The 26,978-nt window shown below is 34.0% G+C and overlaps 1 protein-coding gene across 2 annotated transcripts in view; it reads right to left on the bottom strand.

The window, feature by feature from the left end:
- The window catches only part of CNTN5 (contactin 5), a gene marked incomplete at both ends in the record, with an annotated part of 322,983 nt that overhangs the window by 225,921 nt on the left and 70,084 nt on the right, over positions 1 to 26,978 (bottom strand). The window contains one exon of one of the 2 annotated variants that reach the window (XM_079544036.1): positions 1,905 to 2,123. The exons of the other annotated variant lie outside the window; for it this stretch is intronic. Coding sequence (XP_079400162.1) covers positions 1,905 to 2,123 — 219 coding nt within the window. The remainder of the gene's footprint in view (positions 1 to 1,904; positions 2,124 to 26,978) is intronic. 2 annotated transcript variants of the gene reach the window in all.

Raw genomic sequence — 26,978 nt, 5'->3', positions numbered from 1 at the left:
TTTTATGAATTCCTTGAAAGAATTTAAGTCTCCCTCTTCTATATAAAGTGCTCTGTTCATCAAGGCTTATGAGTTATGGCTCTTTTAAAATTATGCCTTCAGTCGTTGGTTCTTCAATTTCTGCTGCAAAATAGAAGTAGCTAAACTGCAGAGGTGAATATGTTTTCTATGCTTTGAGAAAATTCATATTTGCTGACCTACATCAGGCATGATCTCAGCATATCTCCTGAAAAAGCCAAGGATTTAGGTGGTAGAACACTTACCTGGAACATCCCCAGGTACATTTCTCATTCAAGTATAACAGTCAAACTGTATCAAATTTAAACATAAGGAGATGCCTTATTTATTATTTTTTTCTTTTATTATTATTTTTTCTTTCCCCAGTTGCCCTTTCCTACAGAAATGCAGTGGAAAAATCAGGATCAATCAGGAAAGACATACTTTATAGATACAGAATATACTACATTATTCATAAAATCTCCCTTCTTTTGCCTTGAAGCTACCAATTTCTTCTCCTTTGGTCTCCAGAAACTCATGCTGTTAAAGGCCAGGATAATACATTCTGCTTCTAATCCTGAACTTTGATTTTCACCTGCACACATCAGGTTGCCTGGGAGGAGTTATCAGTGTCTGGTTCATGGACTGTAACCAAGATTAGTCTACACACTGCTTACAAAGAGTATTGCAGAGGACAGTCAAACGTAGAAAACTGCACCAGTTCCAGAAATAGAATCAAACAGAATTTGTCCAATTCTATATTTCCATTTGTTTGTGTATTAAATAAACTTTAATTTAGGGAACATATTATGCTAGTATATAAGCTATTTCTATTCACAAAAGACACATGTATATACAGAATCACAGAATCACAGAATTGTAGGGGTTGGAAGGGACCTCCAGAGATCATCGAGTCCAACCCCCCTGCCAAAGCAGGTTCCCTACAGCAGGTCGCACAGGTAGGCATCCAGGCAGGTCTTGAACATCTCCAGAGAAGGAGACTCCACCACCTCCCTGGGCAAATATATACCATCAGCTTTCAATAAATGCAAAGTTTTTTCAGGAAAAAAATGCAAAAAATTACAGCTCCTATTGAGAGGAGCTGTAATCCTGCAATCACAAATGCAAATGTTATTGCTCTGAGGTTTTATCTGTGATTCATTCCTTTGCTACTTCCTTAGACCATTGTTTAAGGATCCTCTAACCTCTCTCCCTCTCCTTGCCTCCTTCTTCTCTTCCTCCCTCTTCCACCTTATCTCCCCCATATTCCTTCCTTTGTATATATATAATTCAGATAAATATGATTAAATGTGTGGCTTCTTTAAACATATGCAAATATGAGAAAACATGTATTATTACTATAAATTATTGCATTTGAATGTAAATTAGACGATATTGCACCAATAAATTTATCTATACCTGCATGTATAGGGTTGACTATATAAATTAGGCAATTTAGAAAAAAGTAATTTTAAAAGATTTACTATTCATCATTAATTGATGTTGCTATCATTATTGAGTAAATCAGAAAAATTCCAAAGGGAAAAAATAGATAAGAGGAACAGGCATTTTATTATTTTGGTTTTCAAATTTAAGTATATTAATTTAAAAGATCAAATTGTGCTGTAATGCAACTTCAAATCACTGGCTTGCTATTTTAATGTGACAAAAACTATATAAAACAGTGCTGCATAGCAATGTTTAAAAAAGGAATATTTTAACTGATGCTTATAAGGCTAATCTGAAAAATCTGAAAGATTCTCATTTCTACTTTGTTGTATTTAAATAAACTCAGAACTATGTATGAGAATAACTGAAGTATACTGATAAAGATATGCTGCTTAAAAAAAAAAAAAGTTTTGGCCAAATATAAACACGGGCTTTTTGGAGAGGTAAATTAGGCTTACCATCATGTTTGAAGGCCTCTGAAAAGTGATAGAGGTTTGTTGGGGAATGATAAGGTTGTGCAGCTCCTCTCCAGCCTGGCGAAGGTACACTTCCTAACGAAGGACTGCTTAATCGTGGTCTGTTCTTTGAGTTAGATGAAGCTAAAGATGAACTACCAGATTTGATTCTTAGAATAGCAGCATATGATGTAGGGAGACCAGGAACAGCTTCTGAATATTCTGGAAAAAAAAAACCAAAAACAAACAAAAAAAACAAAACAAAACCAAAAAACCCCAAGAAGTAACATTCAATAAAGGTAAGCAGACTATTCAGATATCTAGTTTAAAAAAAAAAAAAAAAAAAAAAAAAAAAGTATTAACAAGAATGGAATAGAATAGAAAATATATTTTTATTTGATTTGGTATGTTAAAAATTAAAAACAAACAAACAAAAACAAAACTAAAAAAAACAAGTCAAGAACTTTTATATTTGAAAGAAGTGTCATAGATTTCATAGACTACAAGTTGGACTCATATTCTAGACAGAAATGGGTAGCAACATAGAGATCTGAGAGAGAAAATTCTCCCTCAGCTTTAAAACAATATAGATTTCACGTTCATTAAATTCCGTAGTTATGGTAATACACGTTTTCTATATTTTTAATTCTTTTTTTTTGTGACCAAGTCACTAGGAGAAGTGTCTCCCAAGCCATCATCTTTCCATTGCAGTCTTTCATTACAGTGTATTTGCAGTTTAGAACTATCAGTGGAAGCTAAATGTGCTCCTCATTTCAATGCTACTCTGCAAGTCAAGTGAGTTAGCTAAAAAGTCTGAGCTTGTTTGCAGGAATATCTCTCCCATAAACACATATATGCCAAAACCAACTCCACTTAGTTTCTGTAACTTCTTTTTTCTTTTTTCCTTTCTGCTTATGCTTAAAATGTCATAGTCTAGAATTAAGGAGAGTGTTCAAGTTTTTAGTTCCTGCCTAATGCCAAATGATAGAGTAATAAACTGTATCATTATAATAGATTAAAGTACTACTGCAGGAATCAAGCAAGTGGAACTCCCATTGAAATCAACAGCAACAGCTGGAGAACAAAAGTCTTAAGGAAGAAGTAAGAAAATTTAAAAAATACACTGATACAGATGAGCAAAGGGAGACAGACTGTGTATCAAGCACCTATGAAGGAATTACTTTCTCATGGGACAGTGGAAATGATTGCCATTAAAGAAAAAAATGATTTTTCTATTGTGTCCATTGACAAGACATAATTTTTTTCACATTGGCCTAACATGAAAAAATCAAAACTATAAGTGCTTCCTTCCAAAACTTTGGCAGCACACACAATTGAAATAAAATGTCTTCAATGTATTAGGCCATGGTCACATTGGAGAGCTTTTAGAAAAATCTTCCAAGCATAAATAGCTTGGTTTGTTTTATATTCCTAGTGCTTTATTGTTAGAGAAGTATGCATTTTATTTTATACACATTGTGACAGTGAGCTCCTAGAGTCATGTTTTGGAAAAGATCATTCTTATGCTGTGCTTATTGTTTCTGATCAGATATTAAAAATGTCAATATTCTATCAATTACAAGAGGCTTGAATTTGGCAAAAGCAGATAAACAGTACCTGAAAATATCTATTTTCTTCTACGCAAACTGCAAATCTATAGATTACTTCTTGATGTGATACGTCATTTAAAATTAGGTTTTAAATACAAGTGTTGGCAATTAGATGGAAAAGGCAAAAGTAAGTACTCAGATTTATGTTGTTTTTTTTTTTTGTTGTTTGTTTTATACTGACATCATGAAGTATTTATTTTATAAGGGCATTATGCTTCATATATATATTAAATCATCTTTCTTGGCCTACAAAGACAGGAAAAATAAAGCAGAATTATACATTCATTCAAGTTGGAAGGGAGCCTTAAAGGCCATCTAGTCCAGCTCCCCTGCAATGGACAGATACATACAGAGTTCCAGGCACTCTCCTCCTGGCAACCCTAGCCCAATTGGAAGGGACCATCATTTGGCATAAAAGGAATTGCCAACCCTACAGCCAGTAGTTCATGCCCCACTGCATCCTTGACCAGCCCAGAAGACAAAAAAGAAGGACAGACCATCAGGACATCACAGGATCCTCAGTGTTGACTTGCCTTTTTTTTTTTTTCCCCTCCTCTTTTTCCTTTCTCCTCTTTCACTCTCAAGTATTTTAATAACTAAAGGCATACTCTTGCTCGATCAACACCTTGACTTAATTCTGAATCTTAATTTGAAGGGAGTAGGATCAATATAACAAACAACAATTCATTTCACCTTGCAAAAATGGGGCATCCACAACCTCTCTGGGATACCTGTTCCAGGACCTCACCACTGTTATTGGAAAATTTTTCCTTATATCTAGTCTAAATCTCTGGTTTAGTTTGAAACATTTGAAGTATTTCCCCCTGCCCTATCACAACAGAACCAGCTAAAGAGTTTGTCCCCTTCCTTCTTACAGCTCCCCTTTAGATACTGAAAGGCTGTTCTCAGGTCACCCTAGAGCCTTTTCTTCTTCAGGCTGAACAACCCCAACTATCTCAGTCTGATCTTGTAGGAGAAGCGTCCCATCTCTTGGATCACTTTTGTGGCCCTTTTCTGGATGCTCCCTAACAGCTCCATGTCTCTGCTGTACTGAGGACTCCACATCTGGACACAGTCACCAGCACAGAGCAAAGGGACCACATCCCTCACCCTGGCAATGCCTCTTTTGATGTAGCCCAGGATACAGTTGTTTTTTTGGGGCTGCAAGGGCATATTTCTGGCTCATGTCCAGCCTGCTATCCCCCAGTACCCCCAGATACTTTTTCTCAGAGCTTTGCTCTATCCTTATATCCCTCGGCTTGTACTGACAGCGGGAGTTGACACAACCCAGGTGCAAGACCTTGCACTTGGCTTTATAGAACCTCAAGATGTTCACCTGGGCCTGCTGGTCGCACCTGACTAGGTCTCATGATTAACTGAAATTCAACAAGAGACTATATGTTCTGGAAATCTTGTAACGTTATAACTGGGATATAAACAAAAAACAAACAAAAAAAAAACCAACTGATTCAATGTATTCCTTAAAATTTTGCAATATCAGTGTACTTTATTTCTAAAATACCTTTTTCCCAGTAAATATTGAAAAAAAACTTTATAATTTCATACAAAAATCCATTATAATTAAAATTTTTCTGGGGCCAGAATGAGAAGGTCATTTTGCTTTTTTGATATTTTTTTAATACTTTTGAGTTATTTAGGACTCACCGCGTACTAATTCAACTTATGAAAAAAAAGTCATACTTTATTTTTGTAAATATAAATGATTTTAGATAAATGATCTGCAGCAGAACTTTTAACACTTAAACTTATTCCATGAAATGCTTAATGCAGAGTAGACATCTTCCCCATAATTAGAGAACAAAGAATGGGAAATGTGAATATAAAGGAAAGGAACCCAACACTCTAACATAGTCTACATCAGAGAATGGAAATGCTCAGTTGTGAATGTGGAAGTCCTGGCTGCGGGATAGCAACCAGGTTCTACTGTAAGAAGGCATTGTGTGCTGTGAAGGGCCTTGCATCCTCACAGCTCAGAACCTTTGATACTTTTCCTGGAAATGTTGCAAGATATCTGAAAATACAATAACTGGAATACAGTCCTATTTTTCTCATATGGAGTTTTGTGTACATTGCACCTGGAAAAAAGGACATAAGGTACTATACAACGGACTCTTGCTTTGACAAAACACTACATCCCTCTGTCTTGTAAATATACGCATACCTTTTCTCTTCCTAATGCAAGGGAAAATAATTTATAAACTACCTGAGAAAAATAAGGAAGCAGAAAGGTAGTGCTAAGTCAAGAAGTGTGGTTTCATAAAGCGATTCCTATTCATACTTTTATTAAGTAACAAACTATATTGTTAGTAGAGATAGATATTCTGTTCTAGAGTCCATTTCTACAGCTGGTTTCTGACCTTTCATAGCATAATCATTTCTTTTTTCTTTTTTTTTTTTTCTTTTTTCTTTTGCTAGGATAAGTAAACATTGTGAAACACCTCTTTAACTCAGGTTGCTTCATCATACTCATGGGGATGCTGCATCTGAGAAAATTTTCTCTTGTAAAATATATCTGGAAATCGTTAATAAATGTTATAATATATAAATATATATAAATAATATAAATATTTTTTGTGTACTGAAAGTCTGAAACCTGAAATCATTGCTGAAAAATAGAGCAGAAATCAGACATACCTGAAAACAAAACCTCTTCCTAATCCAAATGTTTGCCTCCAGAGATTTAGATTTCTAGTTGCAGTGGCTTAATTAAAACATATTTTCATAGGGGTACTATTACAGTAAAATTATTCTTTTAATTTTGATTTGGATTAGACTTATGAGATTTGGGTGAATAAATTTATTTTCCATTACTTATGTACATAGTTAAACTGCTAAAGCATAAATGTTACTCTACAATGCATTTTTACCAGACAATCCTTAAAGGCCTTCAGAAACCTCACTGAATACCTATGAATAGCTTTTAAAACTCTGGTGCACTTGAGCTGCACAATGAAATTATATTTTCCCTAGTCTCATTCTTAGAAATAATAAAGAATTTGGGACAAGGCATCTAAGGGTTATTCAGCTTCAAGCAGACCCAGCTAAGGAATTTCTAAGCCCAATGAAAATATTAAGCAGCTATAAACAAAGCACAATAAGATCAGCTGCTTGTATTAGCCTCCATAGTTCTTTGCATTAGAAACATAATCATCTTAACTGGAGTAGAACAGTTTTAAGTTTACATTTTTTCTTATAAATGCACATTTTCTTTCCAACATCAAACTATGATTTGAATGACTTTTGGCAACTTTATAATGAATCTATGTCAAATCACTAAATTATTCATGTAGTTTTTATTATTTCCAGCACATACTGCTGTTTAGTCTTTCTTTAGTCAGATTCAACATCTAGGAAAAACAGCACCAGAGGTAATAGGGTAATAGAGAAACTGTGTTCTACTGATTGCAGATATGTTTTTTGTTTTTCTTTCTATTAGAAATAATATAATTCCTATCAATTACAGTATTTACTTTCAGATATGTCAATGTATATTCAATTTAATTTCAAAAGTTGATTAAGAAAGGAGGGATCTTTTTTTCTGAGGATGGAATATGTTTATCTATGTTCCTATAAATACATATAGTACAATCCATAGAGACAAATAAGTGCACCGGTACTATCTTCTAATATTTTATCTGGCAGATTTGTGTCAAAATACATGTCAATAAAGCTCTATCAGTAATACTATGTAATTTACCAAAATATATTATTTCTCCAAATGAAGAAAGATGATGAAGTAAATTTACCAAATCTATCACCCAATATTTCCTTGTTAACAGTCTTTGTAGTTACTAAAATTTATGGAGAGTAAAGTCTACTGTCTGTTGGGATGATGTCTCATTTTCTAGGTTCACTTTGAATGTAGTGAAGAGGAACATGGCATGTGACATGATGGACCTTCCCTGTAAATAGCCACTTTTTGATAGTGATTTTAAAAGGGAAACATTACAACTTGTTTGGATACCTGTTGTCTTAGTCACAGAATCACAGAATTACAGAATTGTAGAGGTTGGAAGGGACTTCCAGAGATCGAGTCTGTACTCGCTCTACTACTGAGGGACACTGCTTACTGGGCAACCTTGGTGATAGTGGGCAATATCAGGGAAAAAACAAAAAAAAAACCAAACTTTTTGTCAGAACTTTGGCAAGATAATTATGTAAATTTTATCCAAAATTTGTTTTGTTGAAGCTTTTAGTAGTACAGTATTCATGGAAGATTCAAAAGAATTGAATTTGAATATCCAAAATAGCTCCTCACTTCTCAGAATTTGCTTTACTCTTAAAAAACTGGTTGCAGAAAGCAGTAAATTTGTGATCATGGAATACCAGAGATAGACATGAAAAAGAAATATAAAAGGGAGATATTTTGATTTCTTTAAAACTAACAAAAATAAGGGGATTTGAAGACTTGAAGCTTTCACTGAAAAATAATGAAGAATATTTCCAGTAACTATTAGAAAAATGAATCAGTGACTTTGAAATACTGTGCTGCTAGTCTTAATTTAAATGTCATGAATTTTTATGGGGAATTATTTTGAATAATATAAATATATTTTTGTATCTTTAGTCACTGTTTCCCTCCTTACTGAAAAAAAACAATCTATTACTGTCAATTCATATTTATGGGGAAGCAAATAAAATTCAGTATAAGCCCCATTATTCCTTTTTGCATCCAACATATGAAATCCTCCAGATCAAACAAACTATACTTTAACTTCAACCATTTTCAGCTACAAAATGCTTACAACTGCAGTCAGAATAATAAAAGTAACAATATAATATAATTATAGAATGTTCATTCAAAAGAAAAATAATCTTAAATAAAGAATGCTTTATTTATTATTTATTTTATTTAATAATAAAATATTTATATATTTTTCTCACATTTTCTCTTTCTATCAAAACAGTTTGTATTTTCTCTTCCAAAACATGGTAATATCACATGCAGACTACAATTATTTTGGGTATGCTTCAGCCTTAGCATGGCCTTCAAAAACTGATTGTTGAATAGGTGCTTTACTGCTTTTTCAAATTCACTGAAGGCATATCATGAAAATCATTTTCAAGATGTAATAAATATAACTCTTACTCAAAAAACTCTTCTCATAGGTTTTATGAAAGAACATTTTACTCCAGATAATATCAGAAGTTTTAAATTTTGCAAATTCCATTTAGTTTAGTATTTATCGGTTTTTTGATACTACAGTTTATCAATTTATGGAATATTTTTGCCACTTTGTTGAATAAAAGGGATTTTTAGGACAGTCTCATCTCAAAAATAACATTTACAGAGAACGGCATAGACCGATGAAGGCATCACTATACTCATGCAGCCCAAATGAAATAATGTACAAATTAGGTTATCGTAATTATCTTGTGATCTTTGACCTGAATGAGTAGTAGTACTTCAGGTGTAATTTGAACATATACCTAAAAAGTGCTCCAATACTCCTAATTGATATTTATTTTTGTCGATTTTTAGATGTTTTTCCTTGTCATTTCTTCAGGTAATTGCCATACAGCATTTTTCAGTTGAAAGGTGACATGTATTCTGTATGCAGCTTTACTAATGTAAAATTCATAGATTAGCCAACATTGCATGCTTATAATTGAAATCCTAACTTATTTTCCCCGTGGCTGATGAACATCACAATGAGCTGTCAATTTTGAACGTGAAGGCAAAACCAAATACAAAAGGTCAAATATTTAATCACAAATCAATTAAAGTAACTAGATGGATAAAAATCCTTATTTGTAACCCTTCCTACATCCATCTGCATACCAACGTTAAATGGACAATAGTCTGTCAATCCACAGCAAAAGAGAAATCTGAAATTTCCATTTTTTATGTCAAATGCTTAATTAAATTATTCATGGAACCATGAAAACTGAAGCCCTCCAAACCTTTAATAATCAACATATAAAGGAGAATACCTATGGATTTTCTTGACAATTGAAATGAATTTACATTTATAAGTATTTATTATAATCTTTTGAGAGATCAAACTGATACTTAGCCAGAAAAATATGAACTAGAATGTTGCTCAATTCTCAAAAAGAATTTGAAAGACACATCCTGAACTTAGCAACTTATTTAAGAGGAAGTTCTGGAATCATTTTAAGAAGGTATTATTACTTAATTTACACTTTAATGGGTATAGTTATCTTTTCATCTTTGAATGAAAGAATATGTGACATTTCTCATAAAGTACATAAGTACCATACAGAAAAATAAAATCATAAGGGTTTTTCGAAACAAATATAGACAACAACAGTTTGTAATAAAAACAATATCTTAATAACATAGAAAAGCTAGGTTTAAACAGATTTATGTAATCTACAGATTTAGTTTGTTTGCAGAACTAACAGCTATTTATTAATTTTTTTTTCAAAATATAATTTCATTATGAAAAAAATATACACATTTTGGAAGCTGTATAGGTAAACAGATATCACATTAATTGCGCATGCAATGAGTACCAGAGCAAGAAATTCTAACCATGCTTAATTCAAATAGCATTTCAGCTTCTAGAGAATTGTCAGTTAACGTTTTGTTTTTGATTGATTTTAATGATTAATTATATTTTGTCCCTGAAGTTTCTGATAGGTTTTTGATTAAAGCATGGCAATGATTCACAGCTGAAGAAAAGCTTGAATTAAATTGCAATATTAATTCAAAGATACATAGTATACTGTAAGTATTTCTATTCTCTTTTCTAATTGGGTAAACAAATTAATGTGTGTGTTTATTTTATTGAAAGAAGACAGTTTTTCAACCCCCTCCTTTTTTTTTTTTAAGTAGCTAATGTATTCTCCCCTAGTCTTGGGTCCAGTTCACTGTGGTTTAATTTAGTTCTTCCAGTGGACTCTCCGTCTTAATTTGAATCTTTGAGACCTTCATGTAGGAACGTCTTTTCTTAGGAATCTCATGATCCCTTGATATATTGTCAGTGCCATTAATGGCTGTTAAGAGGTATTAAACAAAACTTACACACAGTGAAATTTATTCTCATCTTCAAGTATACAAAGTATGTAAGTATACAAAGCACCTATTAAGCATTTTAGAATAAGTAGAAAGTAGTAGAAATGCAGTTGAGGGAATATATTTTATCTTGTTTCTGAAATGTTTGCAAAAATAAAATATGTATATATATATTACATATATAGCATAGCAGCCTGTCAGTATTTAAAGGGGAGGTATAAGTAGGAAGTGAACAGACTCTCTAGCAAAGTCTGTTGTGGAAGGACAAGGGGAAATAGTTTCAAACTCAAAGAGTAGATATTTAGATTGGATATAAGGAAGAAGTTTTTTTTACAATAAGGATGGTGAGATAGTGGAACTGATTGTCCAGAGAGGTGGTGGATGCTGGAGAAAGTCAAGGTCAGTCTGGATGGGGTCGTAAGTGTTTACTTTATACTTTTTACTGCAGAGGTATTGAACTAGATGGCCTTTCAATGTCCCACCCAACTCAAAGAATTCTATGATTACATGATTCCATATTTGTATGTAAATGTCCTTATAATTATTTGGATTTGAGTGTTTTTATGGATGTTGTTTCATCCTCCTCCTGCATGGAAACAATATTTTCATGAAAACATACATGCCAAAGTTTATTTCTTGCCTTCTTTCTCTGAGATCAACTAACATAGGTAAATTGAAAAATCTTTCATAACTTCCAAAATTCATCCAGTCCTTGCAATTAAATTTATTGCATTATGGTTCAGTGTGCAGGGATTTGTATTGCATGGGGTGTAATCTGGTTAATACTTAATACAAACTCATCAGCACACTATTTTTTTTAACTGAAATAATTTTGTTTTAATAAAACCTTAATAATCCAGTTTCTTTGGGTGATTTGTAATTCTTCTACTCTGTGTTCTCAGTGTTAGTTTTTACCCACGGGATCTGGTGCCACCGTGACTGCATTTTGAACTCTAATCCTCTGTTCTGACAGCAAGCTTGGCAACCTCAATGAAATTTGGCAATTCAAAAGAAAGTCATCAAAAGGATGTAGAGGCTAGAGACCGTCTGCAGTGTGAATGAAGGACACAGATTGTTCCATTACTTAGGATGGAAAAGACATGCTTGTACAGCAGATCTCCATCAAAGTGCAAATAATTTAGAAATAATAGGATAATTATACTAGGAGCACTGAGTTAATTCACTGATACAACTGTTCTGTTACTGAGACAAAGCCAAAGGTGCAGTTTACTATGGAGCTAATTAGTAGTCTTGTAAACTTCAGCAATCTGAAGATTTTAGTTTTTAAGAATAGGAATAGATTTTATGTATTTGGTGCAAAAAAAATCAAATGACCAAAGTTCATCTCACTCAGAGCTTTGGCAAACAGATCATAAATGGCACTCTCATCAAAACCTAAAATCTGCAGCTCAAAAAGGTTTTGGCAAAATGAAGCCATAAGAAGGTGAAAAAAAGGACTTTTGTTATGACAAGTTGAAATATTGCAGCAACATTCATGGTTCTGTTAGCATGCAGAGAGATAACTTTGAAAGTTTGATTAATAGCTGCAGGTGAGAAAGAGCAGAAAAATGACTATAAATCAAAATAATACTTTAAAAATATTTGATAAAATTTTCCAAGGATATAGATACAGGATTTTCAAAAAATGATTTAAGCACGCAGAATTTTTTGAGGTACTCACATAATCTCATCTTAAAGTGATATCAAATATGGATTTAGACCCAGGAGAGTTGTTCCTCCCATACTGTTAGTGCCAGCCTGCTGTGGTCCTGTGACTCTAGATCCAGCAACTTGCAAGACCAAGCATTTCTTCTTCATATAAACGGACAGCACTCATACACACTTCACACACTACACAGACACTACTGACCATCAGTTTATTGAAACAGTGCCTTCACAGGCACTACAGAAACACTAGCAGATCTTGCACAAACATGAATAATACAAATAGTCTGACCTGATTCTGATTTCCTGGCCAAACAAAGCCATATCTTGCTAGCAGATCTGATGTGACATTCACACCCACACCTACACCTCCGTCTCTCCAGTAGCTGGTACAGATCTACAGTCTCACTAGTAGCCAGCTACCTGCAGTAGTTCCTCCAGGAACAGCTGTTCCTCCACTGACAATCTTGTGGTTTCCTCATTACCAAGTTCCCAGATCTATGTCTTGTGGAAACCAACTCCCATACTGCTGATAGACTAGCTTGAAGTTAATTAGTGTTTTACATACCCAGAATACAGATCACTCTCACCCAGGAAAGTTGTCAGGAATAAAGATAATAAGAAGAGAATTCAAAGGAAAACACTGGACTGATAATTGAGGTAGGTGGTCTGTCCCTTTGTCATTGTGGTGGCCTTTTTTTGGATTCTCTCCCTATCTATCTGGCTGGTAGTTCAGCTTGGTGGTCACCTGCACCCACAGGTTCTTTTCTGCAGAGCTGATTTCTAGCTGAGTGCTACCCAGTCCTGGTGTGTGAGGTTGTTCTTCTCCAGGTTCAGGACTTTGCACTTCTCCTCACTGAACATGATGAGGTTCCTGTCACCCAGCCTGTGGAGATCCCTTTGGTTGGCAGCATGAGTCTCTGTCACACCAGCCACTCCATCTGGTTTTGTGTCACTGGCAAATAGGAAGTGGGTACAGTCTACCCAATCTCCCACATCATTAATAAAAATGTTAAACAGTCCTGTTTGGTTTAGTCCTGGACCTAGTACTGAGATACACTGCTAGTTACTGACCTCCAGCTGGATCTTGTGCCACTCACTGATCATCACCTTCTGGGACCAGCTATTCAGACAGTTTTCCGTCAATTACAGTTTTCTCATTCAGCCCATACATCATCAGCTTCTCTATAAGGATCTTGTGGGAGACTGTAAAAGGTCTAACTAAAGTCAAAGAAAATATATCCCCAGCTTTCCTTTCATCTACAAGGCACTATTCCTGGCATTATTACCTATCCTCTCTATTTTCCCAGATTTGTTAGTCCATATCCCATGTCTGATCTCTTCCTTTCTCTGATCTCTCCATGGATACAGCTGTGAGGTTCTTTCAGTGACTTGAGGTGTTAGGCCATTGGCATTGTCTCTTTTATCTCTTCTTCATTAAGACCTTAATATGTAGGTGTTCCATTTTATACTTATCCTTTCTTTTGTCATTGTCTTCTAAGAATACACCAGATAGGCTTACATTCCACATATCCTCACACCTCATATAAGTACATATAAGCACAGTGCATTTTCCTAGAAATCATCCGGTAGTTACAACCCAAACCACGTTTTTCTGATTTTATTTTTGGATGGATTTCTCTTCTTTGTCCACTATAGTGAATTCTTTGGGAACAATACCTTTGTTCTTAGTGAAAGTCAGTGGGCACTTATGTACCTAAATCATGCTTAGAATTTTTCTTTGATAAGCCTCAGACTATTTATAATATTTTTACCTCTTTTATAACTTTCTGTGACCTGAAGTATTTATTTGATGCGTCACAAATGTCAATAGCATTTGGATGCGATGCATATTTATGGAAATTTACTATTATTATACTAAAAATACATTTAAAGATAGTATAAAGAGGTTAACTTCTTTGGATAAACCAGTCAGGATACTGTATTGATTTCCAGTGACTAGGAATAATAGCTGATGGACTATAAAGCAGACATGAATTAAGTTGCTGAGAAAAGCTGACATTATAACAATTTTACATTCTCTACATGCAACTTAAAAGGCTCTATATTAGAAATAGAATTCACAATAATCTCCTACAATGTTTCAAGGAGAACAAAGGTCTAAAATATCAAATAAGGACTCACAGACAAAATGCTTGAACTAATTTACAATTAATATAATGATGCAGCCCCTCAAAAAACAAACCACAACATCATTATGTCCAGTCACATGTAGTAACATTTATTTTTTTTCAGACTAGTCAAAGATTTATTACAGCCTCAAACAAATCATTCTAAGTACGTTACCTAGTCTTTCAATAATGTGATTGGGAAGAATTCCTATTAGGAACCAAGAAGAAGAAACACATGATATGGTAATTATAAAGCTAGAATGGAGGCATGTTTTCTTATGACTAACAGCAAAAACAAGTCTGAGGAGAAAATTATACCAGCAAACAATGCTATTATAAATTTGCATGCATAATTCTATTAAAATATATAAATGCATTTGAGCCATTTATGTGGGAAACAAATCATCTGCAAGCATTGGCACTGTAAGAGATGTAATGTTGGAACAGGCACTGAAACACCATGATAGACAAATTTAGTCCCCTTATGTACATCAAGTGAGTAAGCAATGAAAATTTAAAATGCAGCAGAGAAAAATCAGCGCAATTGATTTTAAAAGTCACCACAAAGGACTTTTCTAAGGCAATCAGAAACATCTATTAAATTTCAAAGCATTTAAAATTTATATATAAATAAAATTAAATAGTTTGTCAGGCACTTAGAGGATTGCAGATGGAAAACAATAAGAAAAAGCTTGCCACGTCTTGAATTTGTTTTGGCTTTATTGCTGATTTCCATTTTGAAATTAGTTGCTATTTTATAGATATGAAATTCAGAAGAAATTTTTAATTAAGTAAAAATTTTTAATTAATCACGTCTGTCTAAAATGTAGACTGCTTTCCAGGAGATTTTATAAAATTTCTTTTTGTTACATTGTAATTTAGAGCTGTCATATAAGTAAATTTTTAAGTATGAACAATACCAAAAAGAAATATTTATTCTAAGTCATCTAGTTGATATCTATAACTTTACTGTAAACACAGTTAGTGTGACTTTTTTGAAGCCTCAGGCTGTAGCTTTCATTACAAAAATCTCTCTATAAAGAAAAGATATTGAATCAATAAACCTTATAATTTAGAGGGGATTTGCATTCTATGGGTTTTATGATCCCAGCTACAGTTTTGCATTACTAAGTGACAATGAATGTCAATCATGATAATGGAGAAAATACCTTTGCTTGCCTGAAATTTCCTTTACTTTAAGGCCTATAGAACTGTTTTTCTAGGAGGCATCAGACAGCACAAAATCAAACAGCCAGAAGGAAGGAAACATCTGGGGGTACTCATGAGGAACATGGTTTCCAGAGACAAAAATTTCTACCCATTTTCCTACACTATACATGATAGAAAGTAGCTTGAGGGAAAAATGCAACAACATCTACTAATGAAACATGTGGGAAATTCAACTTTTGAACAACATTCCAAATTCCTTGTGTGTCAGTGCCCATCTCTATTTGTCAACAAAGCAGATTGGATTTCTGGACCTCATTAGTCAAGAAAATCAATTTAATGTAATTCTACAGTGTTTATCTTCAACCGAGGTCCACAGATGTGTCACAATGAAGCCTCCGCAGTACTGTATGCAATAGTCACTGAAGACACTATCCTGGCACTTTTGTCTCTTTTTGAGCAATAAAAAACTGTACATGTTGCATAATTATTGTGTGTGTGTAAAGAAGGTTTTGTTGGTTGTGAGTTAATTTGTAGATACTGTCTAAGCATCCTTTCATAAAGGAAGTTTTTGTTTTTGACACTTTTAATACCTGATTCTTAAACTCTATTTAATCTGCTGGCCCTTCTTTCTTACAGGGAAATACCAGTAAAAGCACATCTGGAGGGATTATATTTTTGTCCTGCTGTCTTTTTTATTAATTTCACATTCCTCTGTATAAGTGTGCAGAGCTAGATTCTTGAGATTATCTCCCTTTGGCCTTCTGTGACGAAGAACAAGAGAAAGATTGTAATTTTACTATTTGTTTATTTGTGTTTTGCATCCATAATCTCCTCCAAAGGTAGTGAACTTGAACTGAGGAATGGTTCTAAAAATATTTGAGAGTGTGTAACTCTCCTTCATTGCTCCTAAGGCTGATTTTGTTTTGTTTTGGTTTGGTTTTTTGGTTGGTTGGTTGGTTGTTTTTCTTTGTTTTTTGTTTTTTGTTTTTGTATCCCTTTGTTCACTTTGGCACAAACAGGTTCCCTCCAAAAAGCTCTGATCATTGTTGTGTGGGATCTGTGTGAAACAGATTCTTCTGCTTTTCACTGTCAGTGTGGAACACAAATTGATCTTCTGGAAGATATAACTATTGACAGCAGGGAAAGGATGTTCCTTTCTAAAGCTTTTGAGAACAACTTATGCTCAATTTCTCCATTCTCCGTTCTTTGTCTTCTATCAGTGAGCTTTAGGGAAATAGAAAGTTAGTGCAGATAAACTTTGTGGTCGAAATACCTGTTCATTTTAGAAACAGAACCAGACATTATGTTATTGATGAACACTCATTTGCTAAAGCACCAAAAATAAATATCAGCTGCTACTACCATTTTAAGCTCTCAAAAGAGATCGTGGCACAGTCTGAAAAAATAGCACCTACTCTCTTGTGCTCCCTTATGTAAAAGATTGCTTGACCTTTAAGTGAAAATCTTGTTCTATGGATGTTTGCAGAATTGTGAAATCTGAGTACACAGAATGATGGTGACAATTCTGAAATTTACCTATGGGCTGTGTAAATGTTCAAAGGTTTCAAACCAGAAATCTGTTTAGACAACAGCATCTATTCTTTGATATACAGAGTGCAAAGGAAAAGAAAGATCTTCTACTTACATACTTTGTTATGGCAAGATTTTCCATCACTTTCCCATACAGCTCTCTTTTTAAAGATTTCTGCAACATTTTGCTTATGTAGTCACACAAGGAGTTGTGTCTATGGCCCTCACATGGCTGCTTAGTTGACTGAGTACAAAAATGACCAGCAATTACCTTTGCTGTCTCTGGGAATTCACTTTTGTAGAGCCCGTTGAATAAAACTCTGTCTAATTTTTCACTACTTTTGCCCATCTAATCCTGTCCTCCTCACATAATCACTGACTGTGAAACACAAACAGTATAGTTAAAGAAAATACAGAGGTTTCTAATCAGATGGGCAGATCCCAAAGATCATACATAACTTTGTTGATTGTCTCAGACTTCTGGAAGACACAGCAGTCAGTGGAAATTTTGCTGGAGACTTGTGGCTGCCAGAGACTGTACTGAATCCAGAAATAAGAGGGCAAAGCTGACACACAGCAAGTCTATAGACAGCCATACATTTTTAACAGAAGTTGTGTGAAGACATCATTAATTGTTCTGAAATAGCAATCTATTGATTTCATTAATACTACTTCGTAGCTTCTCAAGACTGGATAGAGTTCAAGAAGGGCTGTATGCTATGTGAACACCATGATTAAAGTCTTTATAATGTTACCATTTGTTTATTTTAGCATCATTTTCTATGAAAAAGATTTTGGTTTTTGTTTTTTGTTTTTTTTTACTGTCCAAATGAAATCTGAGATTCTCTTTGATGATTATTTTGCAGGTTTTCAGTTATATGGGTAGCAAATCAAATTTCCTTACACTTTATATTTCTTAGGAGTAACAGATCATAGGAAAAGGTGTCTCATTTCATCTAGATCTGTGAGCCAGGATGTCATTAAGAGAATATTATGAAATTGCTAGACTAATAAATGTTCAAGCTTGAAAATGTAAAATTTAAAAAAAGTAGGTAATATTTTCTGTAGAAAATGTTTGTAGAAAAGGATATTACAGAATAAAAATGATTATTAGTTCAATAACAATTTACACAGCTTTCCACTAAAAGTTCATGTGTTTTAATATTTTTTCTCTTGTTTTTAAAACATTATTCTTTCAAGAAATATTTATTTTTCAATGTGAAAAAAATTGCAAGGTTGTGACCAGTTGGACACAAGTTTTATTGGAATAACTTTTTAAATGGTGATACAACCAGAGGGTAAAAAGCTTCTTGCAATACCAAGAAGCTTGTCTGTACTCACAAAAAATCTATATTCATGCTCATTTACAATTTTCAGATATATGCCAACTAAGTATAAAATTGATTCTAAAAGTCAACAGTGCTCTAAGAGCTCCCTTGCTCTAATATATTTTTTAAAAAGGCACTGCTCCAATATCTATTTAGTTATTTACAGAAGTGAAAGAAGTAGTAGGAACAGCAAGAATATTGAGAATCTACTTGTATGCTATCCTCACATCTAGAAAATCCATCTGCACTCGGTATTATCAATTCTGGAAAAACATAAACTGAATCTTAGTTACACATCCTATACATAAATTTCAAGCACTAATATTACCAGAGTGAAATTTCCCTTTGGCTTTGTTCTTAGTTTGTTTATCATAGAAGAAGACGATGCATGTCTTTAGCTTAACACTAAAGTGCCTAGGAAATTTTATTGTTTTAAGAATCCTTTCTCTTTTTTTTTTTTCTTTCTTTTTTCTTTCTTTTTTTTTTCTTTTTTTCTAAAATACCTTTAAATGCATCTATTTCAGTACACTTTACAACAAAAATAATACCTCTAGCAACTACCATACATGATAACACAGAAATCCTGTGGTATAGGATTTTGTACAGAGTAATGGGCACTTAATGTACATCCATAGAATATCAACCTTATGTTTATTTTCCTTTCAGATAAAAGACTTACACCTTGTGGGACTGATGTGTTCTCTCAACCCTGACATGCTGTGAGCCTCTGAAACTCTTCAGAGCTCTTTGACTACAGTAATTTTTTCCTTCCAGAAGCCTGTCTACTAATCTGTTGTGTTATGACACCACTCTGAGAAGGACTGATTCATGTCAGCATGTTTCTGACTCTCACAGGTTGATAAGGTTCTCTATATAGCAAAAAGGAATCTCCATATAAGCCACAGCACCAAAGACCAGAAATATTTTTCCTGAAGACATTTAAAACCTACTGTCTTCACTCAACATTTTTTAAATTTAATTTAGGTATTAAAATTATTTTATTCAAGAAGCAAACTTTATTTTCAGATGAAGAACAGTACTGACTATAGGAATGTTTGTATACACATATGTAAATACACTAAACATATAGGTTTGTGAGATAATGATGATGATAGAGAAAGTGAGAACAGGGATAAAAGCATCTAACTGCTAAACAAATATAGCCACCAAGACCAATCTTTTCCAATTCTTCAGTAAAAAAAATATATATAAATATGTATATGATTGTGGGTTTTTCTTCTTCTTCTTTTTTTTTTTTTTTTGGTCAATGTCTCAATAACTACAATTCCCAAATAAACACATTTTCTTACTCCATCTATTCATTTAATATTATTTTCACATCACAGACGTACTTCAGCTAGGTACAAATTTGAATGAGCTTGAAATTAATCAGTACTTGCGACTGACTTCAAAATAAATAAAATTAAAAGTAAACTGAGGAGTAAGTTTGTGTATTTTCAGACACTATGTTTTTGTAGGCCTTGGGAAAAAGAAAGGAAGAGATTTATTCCTCTTAACTTCCAAAATCATAACTAGAGGCACCTTATGACTCATTTATTTCCATAGTATAAAGTCAACCAAATAGTACTAGAGTCAGGCTATTTTAATTGTCGTAAGTAGAGAACCTTCACAGAAAAGACTTTTTGAAAGATTTATTTATTGCATAGCAGGCCTGTTTCACCAGTCCAGTTATGAGAGTTTGGTGTCATACACAGAATTAACAGAGAGTACTTTTATTTTCCAAGGTACATAACAGCTTGAGTTTTTAATGTGTCTGTCTGTCATTTGTGTGATAAAATATTAGATGCCATGATATTATTGAAGCAATTAAATGCATTCATCTTTTCCAAATTGATTTCAATATGACAGAAATTGACCTTTTACTAGCAAGCAGTAATCCCAGTGTGCAAGCTGAAAATAGACTTTAATATTACAAGGCCAAGTAAGAGAGTTTTTTGATGCAAATCCCTTTAAAAGTCAGTGAAACAAAGACTGATTGTCCCTGAACAAAGTCTGCTCCAGCTCTCTGGTCTGAGTCCATGTGTTATTCAAAGGGAATGTAGTCTTTACTCAACATGGTTACTCACAAATCTCATGTCAATTTGTCTTTTGCAGGGACCTTTGAACATGCAATTTTTTTTTTAGGATTGACTAAGCAAGATGATGGAAAACGGCATAAACTTTTGCCCCACTATGGATAGTGCATACAGTAACATGGTTTTTCTAGCAACAGCAGATTTATCCTCCTAAATCTAACCATATACTAGGCACTGCAAACGCATCCAGAATAGCATTTAAAAATGTAGTTTATTTTAATGCAATATTTATATTTAAAGTTAAGGTTAATTTAACACAATTTCCTGGTCCAAGACCAGAGTGCTCTTTTTTTTTTTTTTTTTTTTTTTTTTTTCAGATGTTTCAAAAGGCACTAAACTTAATGATAAATTTGCAACAGGCTGAATTTCTTAACATAAATAGACAATAATCCATTGCATTCAACAGCATTTGTGTACACCAGGGAAAAAATGTATTTATTCTATCTTCTGCAAGTTTAAATTATTTTATGCAGTAAAGATTTTCTGTAGTTTAATAATATTGTTTTGAGTAATTTGCATTACAAAGGACTATAATACAACCTCAGCCAAGACCACATATTCCAGTCTGCCAATATAAATACTTAATGAGGAAAAATCATGAAAATACTAGGTAAAACCTCAATTAATTACATTTTTTCCTTCTCACAAAGATTCAGTAAAACTATGAAAAATGGATGTATATTTGTGAGTAGTATACGTTACAGAAAATATACAAGGATTGCTAAGAAAGAAATGCCTCCTGTTTTATGATATGTGCCTAGAATGTCAAAGGTGGATGTTGGTGATATGGCAGTAGAGGTTGAACCTTCCTACCAATATTCTATTACATGTTGTTGCAGTGAGACAGATGGAAGCAGAGGGGTAGTGTGACAAAAATGCTATCTGACATGGAGGTGAGCATGAAGTGTGTCACTGAATTCCTCCGTGTGGAAAAAAAATCAGCCATTGACATTCATCAGTGTTTGCTGAACTTTTACGGAGAACGAATGGTGGATGTGAGCACAGTGATGAAGTGTGTGGTGTGTTTCAGTAGTGGCAACAGCGACATGAAAGACAAGCCATGTTCCAGATGGCAATGCATAGCTGTCACACCACAAAGTGAGGAACATCTCAATCATCTCATTTGCCTGAGTAAGAAGATTATGAACAGGAAATAAGTATGGAGCTGAATATTGGCTTCAGTGCATTGGAAATGATTGTAGCAGCCAGACGAGTCCCATGAATACTCACATAAGAACAGAAAGAAAATCACATGGAAGTCTGTCACAAACTTTTGAACCAGTATAAGGCTGAAGGTTACAGTTTCCTGAATCGCATAATTACCACAATAAGCTGGAGTCCATGGTGTGGTGGTGTCACAATTTTCTCAACGAAGAAAAAGTTTAGTGTACAGATCTCAGCAGTTAAAGCGATGTGTTGTCTTTTTTGGCATAGGAAACAGCTGATCTTTCTGGATGTCCTATAACTCAGACAAAACATCAAAGCTGATCACTGCATGATGATTAAGCTAATTGCTCAAACTTCCAGAGGCAGGCCAGAAATGAAGATAACTTTTCTCCTGCAACAAAATCACATCATGCCCTATACCAGTTTGAAGACTGGAGCACATTGCCAATCTTTGCTGGACTATCCTACCGCACCCACTGTATAGTCCATATTTGGCACCTTCTAATTTCCATCTGTTTGGGCTGATCAGAGATGGACTGTGTGGACTTTTTCCTATTGGCAATATCATCATAGCAGCTGTGAAACAGTGGATACCTCTGCTGGTGCAGATTTTTCTGAGAACAGCATGCAGGCTCTTGTTCATTGCTAGGAAAAATGCACAGGTAATAGTGATGACAATGCTGAAAAATAGTGTTATGTAGCTGAGAATTTGCTCTATCAAAGGATGATATTGTGCATTTTGTAGTTGTTGTATTGTCCACAGAAACACATAGGAGGCATTAATTTCAGAGGAACTTATATACAATGACCATCCAATATTGGAAAATATTTCTGTAAGTCACAATTGTTATGGTTTTATGTTTTTTGGTTTTTTTGGGTTTCAGTATTCCACATCAAAACATCATGTAGTGAATGGGGCATTAAAGTGTTAGTGCCCCAATTCCAAGTACCTATCCCTGTACATTACAGAAGTCACGGGATCTGGCCTTTCCGGGTGGGGGGGGCGCTCTCTTACTGCCTTGCAGTGGGGGCTGGAGGGTGCTTTCCTAGCCGTTCCAAGCTTTTCAGGTTTGACTCGGTCCTGGGAACTCTCTCTCTCATCTTGTCTGATTTATTAATCTCAATTTCAATTGAATTGTATTACATTGTGTTATCTTGTATTCCAGTATTATAGAAAAATAAGTTTTCCTCCATAGATTGTTGCTGCTGTTCTTTTCCTACCTTCCTTCCTTCCCATTTTGTGGGACTGGGGTGGGGTGGGAAGGGCAGAGGCCTACTGCCCCCCTGTCACAGGCATAGATTGATCCAGTCAACTCCGTGACAACAGTGCAGAAATAATATTCAAGCATTTTTTATAGTTTAGAAAAAAAAAATTCATTATTCTCAAATAAGAATGCATATGCATATAGCAGTGTGTTGGTTTTTTTAATCAACTTTTTTTTTGTAACACACAAAGGCTTTGTCAATCTTCACATTTCATAAACACTTGTAATTAAAAAAAAAGTGGAAGAACGTATAACAAAGTGGTTTAAAACTACTAGGTGGGGACTACATGATGATACTGAGAAGGCAAGAAAGTTATGCAACCTGTAGCAATTTGGACTTTGTGATTGTGCTCAAAACATAAAGGTCCACATATCAGTTTTTTCCTCAAAGAACAAATCCTTTTGAAATTTGGCAGTTAGTGGTGGAATCAGGATTGTTAAAAGAGGATATTTATTGGGAATATACATTCCAGGAAAGTGGGCTACTGAAGTAAGAGTTTTAGGCTAAGAGAAGTTTTGAAACTAAGTCAGAGAACCTTTGGAAAACACACAGTTTAGCTGCTGCCTTAGTGAAGTAGTAGAGGGTAAGGCAATGATTTGAATAAAATGCTGAAGGAGGAACTTTTAATGGATTTTTCTTATATATATACTTTTTTTTTGTTTGTTTACTCAATTAGGATATCAGACAATGTTACAATAATCTTACTGTGCAAGTCATTCCTATCTGTATTTATAGTACAGGGCTGCATTAACTTAAGACAATGCTAGAGGCCAAAATTTCAAGGACTGCCTAATACTATGTCTTTGGTCAAACAGTAAGAGAAATTGCATCTGTGCTTCATACAAGAAAAGGATATATTGTATATGGGAGGCAACAGTCAACAGAAGAAAATGGCATGCCAGAATGAAACTAGAACAAGAAAAATATGAATTGTCCTTTTCTCCATCTGCCTCTTAGGTTTCTTCCTGCACTTGTCATGGTTGACTGGCCTAACAGGCATTCAGACTCATTGGTGCAGGTAATGGACTGCAAATTCCCCACCACTGCCTGAGATCTGCTGATTTACGCAAGCAACTTGAGGGTTTTTGTTGTTGTTGTTCTGATTTTGAGTTTGTTTGTTTGTTTTTATTTTATCCCTTGTGACCCTACTCTTTACTCTAGAAACTTATTTACTCTCATAGATGTCACATATTTACAATAGTAAAACCAGTGAAAAATGATGCAATAAGAAATGGTAATTACAGAGTCAGGTACATATTTTGTCACTATTTTGATGAGGAATCTCACACAAACTATTCCGCATACTTCTCCCACTAATGATAAACAGACTACCATTAAAAAAATCCTTTTTTTCTGTAGATCTGCTCTCATTCTTTCTAATTTCGACCATTTCATAAGTGTCTACACTCCAAACTTTCTGTGCATCTAGAAAGTTTCTGAAAGAACTTAGAATATGAAAAAAAAAAATCTCACATGGTATAACATACTGGCATAGGTTATGTGTTGGTATCTCAGAGTCAGTGCTATACAGTGATTCATGTCTTCTTCTGGACACAGAATAATAGACTATCTTCAGCCTGTGCAACCTAATCTCTCTGAAGAGATGAAATGGTACTTTCAACAGCAGTGTATCTTCTGCTGATTCACTATTATGATATAAGCAGAAGGGAAGTAAAATGCAGTGAAACAGGCTAGGTTCATCTAGTTTCACCTAGTTTACTAACAAGTTTGTATCTCCATACCAAAATGTGAATTTTTGTATTATAATTCTTCCTGAAAGAAGAGGAGAAGAAGATTTATCCTGTCTTTGTGAGCCAGTTCACAATATGGAACAGTTGTCTCTTGTGGATTTATGTCAATATTGAGATCGTGATTCAGATACTTTGTTTCCATGTTAGAATCTTTTACAGCAGAATCATTCAAGTTAAAGATCTCGCATCACTTCTGGAAAAACAACCAACCAAAAAACAAAAAACAACAAAAAAACAACCAACAACAACAGCAAAAATAAAAACCAAAACAAAACATAACAATAAGACATTTTAAAAGTGCTTTGCAGAAATTGTCTCTGAAGAGAATGTGGCTATAGCCAAAAACTGTAAGTCAGGACTCATGTCAAAATCAGGATGTTGTATTAGATCTCTGCATAAGTACAGTTTTCTGTACTGGAAACACTGCACAGAGATGAGCAATCTTCCTGAGAGTGACTTTTCATCCTCAAAGGAAAATTCTTCACATAAATTAGACTGAATGCTGCCATTTCAGAGAAGAATCTTCCCATATAAGCAAACCAAAAACTTTCATAGCTGTTTTCAGAGCACTTCATTATGCCAGAAGGAATATTAGCTAGATAGGCAAGTAAAAATATATGAAAATTTAAAATAAGAACAAATATGGTTTAAAAATTACTATAGTTGTTCATCAGGTGACAGCTTTCTCAGTGACAGTTAAGTTGAACAGTGATTATTCTAAAATGCAAAATAGATTTCTCAGAAATCTTTCACAAAACCATTTTGAGCTCCTGAATGTCTGCTTTATGTAAAAGGGCTTTCATAAGTTACACAGTGTATAAAATCATAAAAATAGAAAAAAATATATATAGGGAGTGCTATAGACACACTCCCAGGTCTGACAGTGATCTGTTTGTTACCTTCTGCCTCAACTTACGAAGCAAAAAAAAAGAAAAAAAAAAAAGAGGTTCAAGGTCTTTGCCTATGTACTTGCAATGAAAATATCAAAAGAAATTTAGTCAGAAGTTAAAGTAGATAGAACTTTATAATTTCCAAAGGGACCTGGAAAGTACTCTGCTTTGAAAATCAGAAATAGCCCCCATGCTATTTCTGCTTAGCATGCTATTGATAAATTGCATGCAATCTGACTTAATATTCAATGTTGCTAAACGATTTCTCTTCAAAGGAAATATGTCTGTTTTATGAAGCCAAAGGTCCTAAAATATCATTTATCTCAAGTTAGGTTATGCTATTCTTTAGTAACTCCTGTGGACTAGTGATGTGTTTCTGTTAGCAATCAGCTTGTGTCTGATAATCTTTTTTAACTAAGATTTTGTAAACTAAGATAAATGTTTCATAAATGTTAAATATTGCATATATTTATGAATTCATTATGCACTAGGTTTACAAGACTTTCAGCAAGTACAATGGAAAGAGCTGAAATAAACTTCATGAACTCTGTCTGTAAATGTAGTAATATTTAATCTCTGTTTTTATAAGTATGCATAGAATATCCTAGGTCACTACCTAACTTAGTTTAGTGAGCTCAGAGAAATTTTACTTCAGGATCACATAATAGATCCTTGATATTACCAGCAGAAGAAACAAAACTGAAGAAACCTGCAGAAACCGGCTAGAGGAAAAATAGGCTGAGATTTCTTTTGCTTGAACTCTGATGTTGTGTAAATGACATTAACAGTCTGACATATTTTATGCACTGAAAATATAAAAATAATGAGAATGAGACTACATTTTCAGTTTCCAAACTTCTTTTTTTTTCGCTTTATATTCTTTTAGATGATATATTTTTAAAAGCATTTAATTATAATCTTTTTTTCAAAAAGCTGAACTGAGTCATTACAAGTAAATATTTTAAAAACAGGTGTCACATTGGTGATAGCAGAGCAGTCAGAAACTTCAGTTTATTAAAGGAATGGGTAAAGCACAGCTTCTCCTTTTCATTTGTAAAGCCTCTGTATGTAAATATTTCCTTACTTCCTTTTTCCTTACTTTTATTTTGTCAACTTTTCTATTCTGTGGATATGATTAAAAGATGGCTATAGTTTACATTTGTTTCTGGAGTTTGGAAAATTAAGAAATGCTTCTGTTGAGACAGATCAGATGAGTCATGCCTAAGTTTCTGTTCCCCAGCAATATTCAGAAATAGGAATTATTTCAGAAATGGATGATTTCAGAAATTTGACATCACCGCATGGAATTAGAATTCTGCTTTCCTGACTATTCAGTATGAGTCAATTTGAATTTTCCCAGGGCATATTAAAAAAAAAATCTGATAGAGTTCTCAGGCGTTGGACTGAGCTGCCCATGGAGGTGGTTGAGTCATTGTCCCTGGAGGTGTTCAAGAAATGTTTAGATTTAG

The sequence above is a fragment of the Tetrao urogallus genome, assembly GCF_951394365.1.
Source record: "Tetrao urogallus genome assembly, chromosome: 1".
Taxonomy (NCBI): domain Eukaryota; kingdom Metazoa; phylum Chordata; class Aves; order Galliformes; family Phasianidae; genus Tetrao; species Tetrao urogallus.
This window is presented reverse-complemented; position numbering and strand designations above follow the sequence as displayed.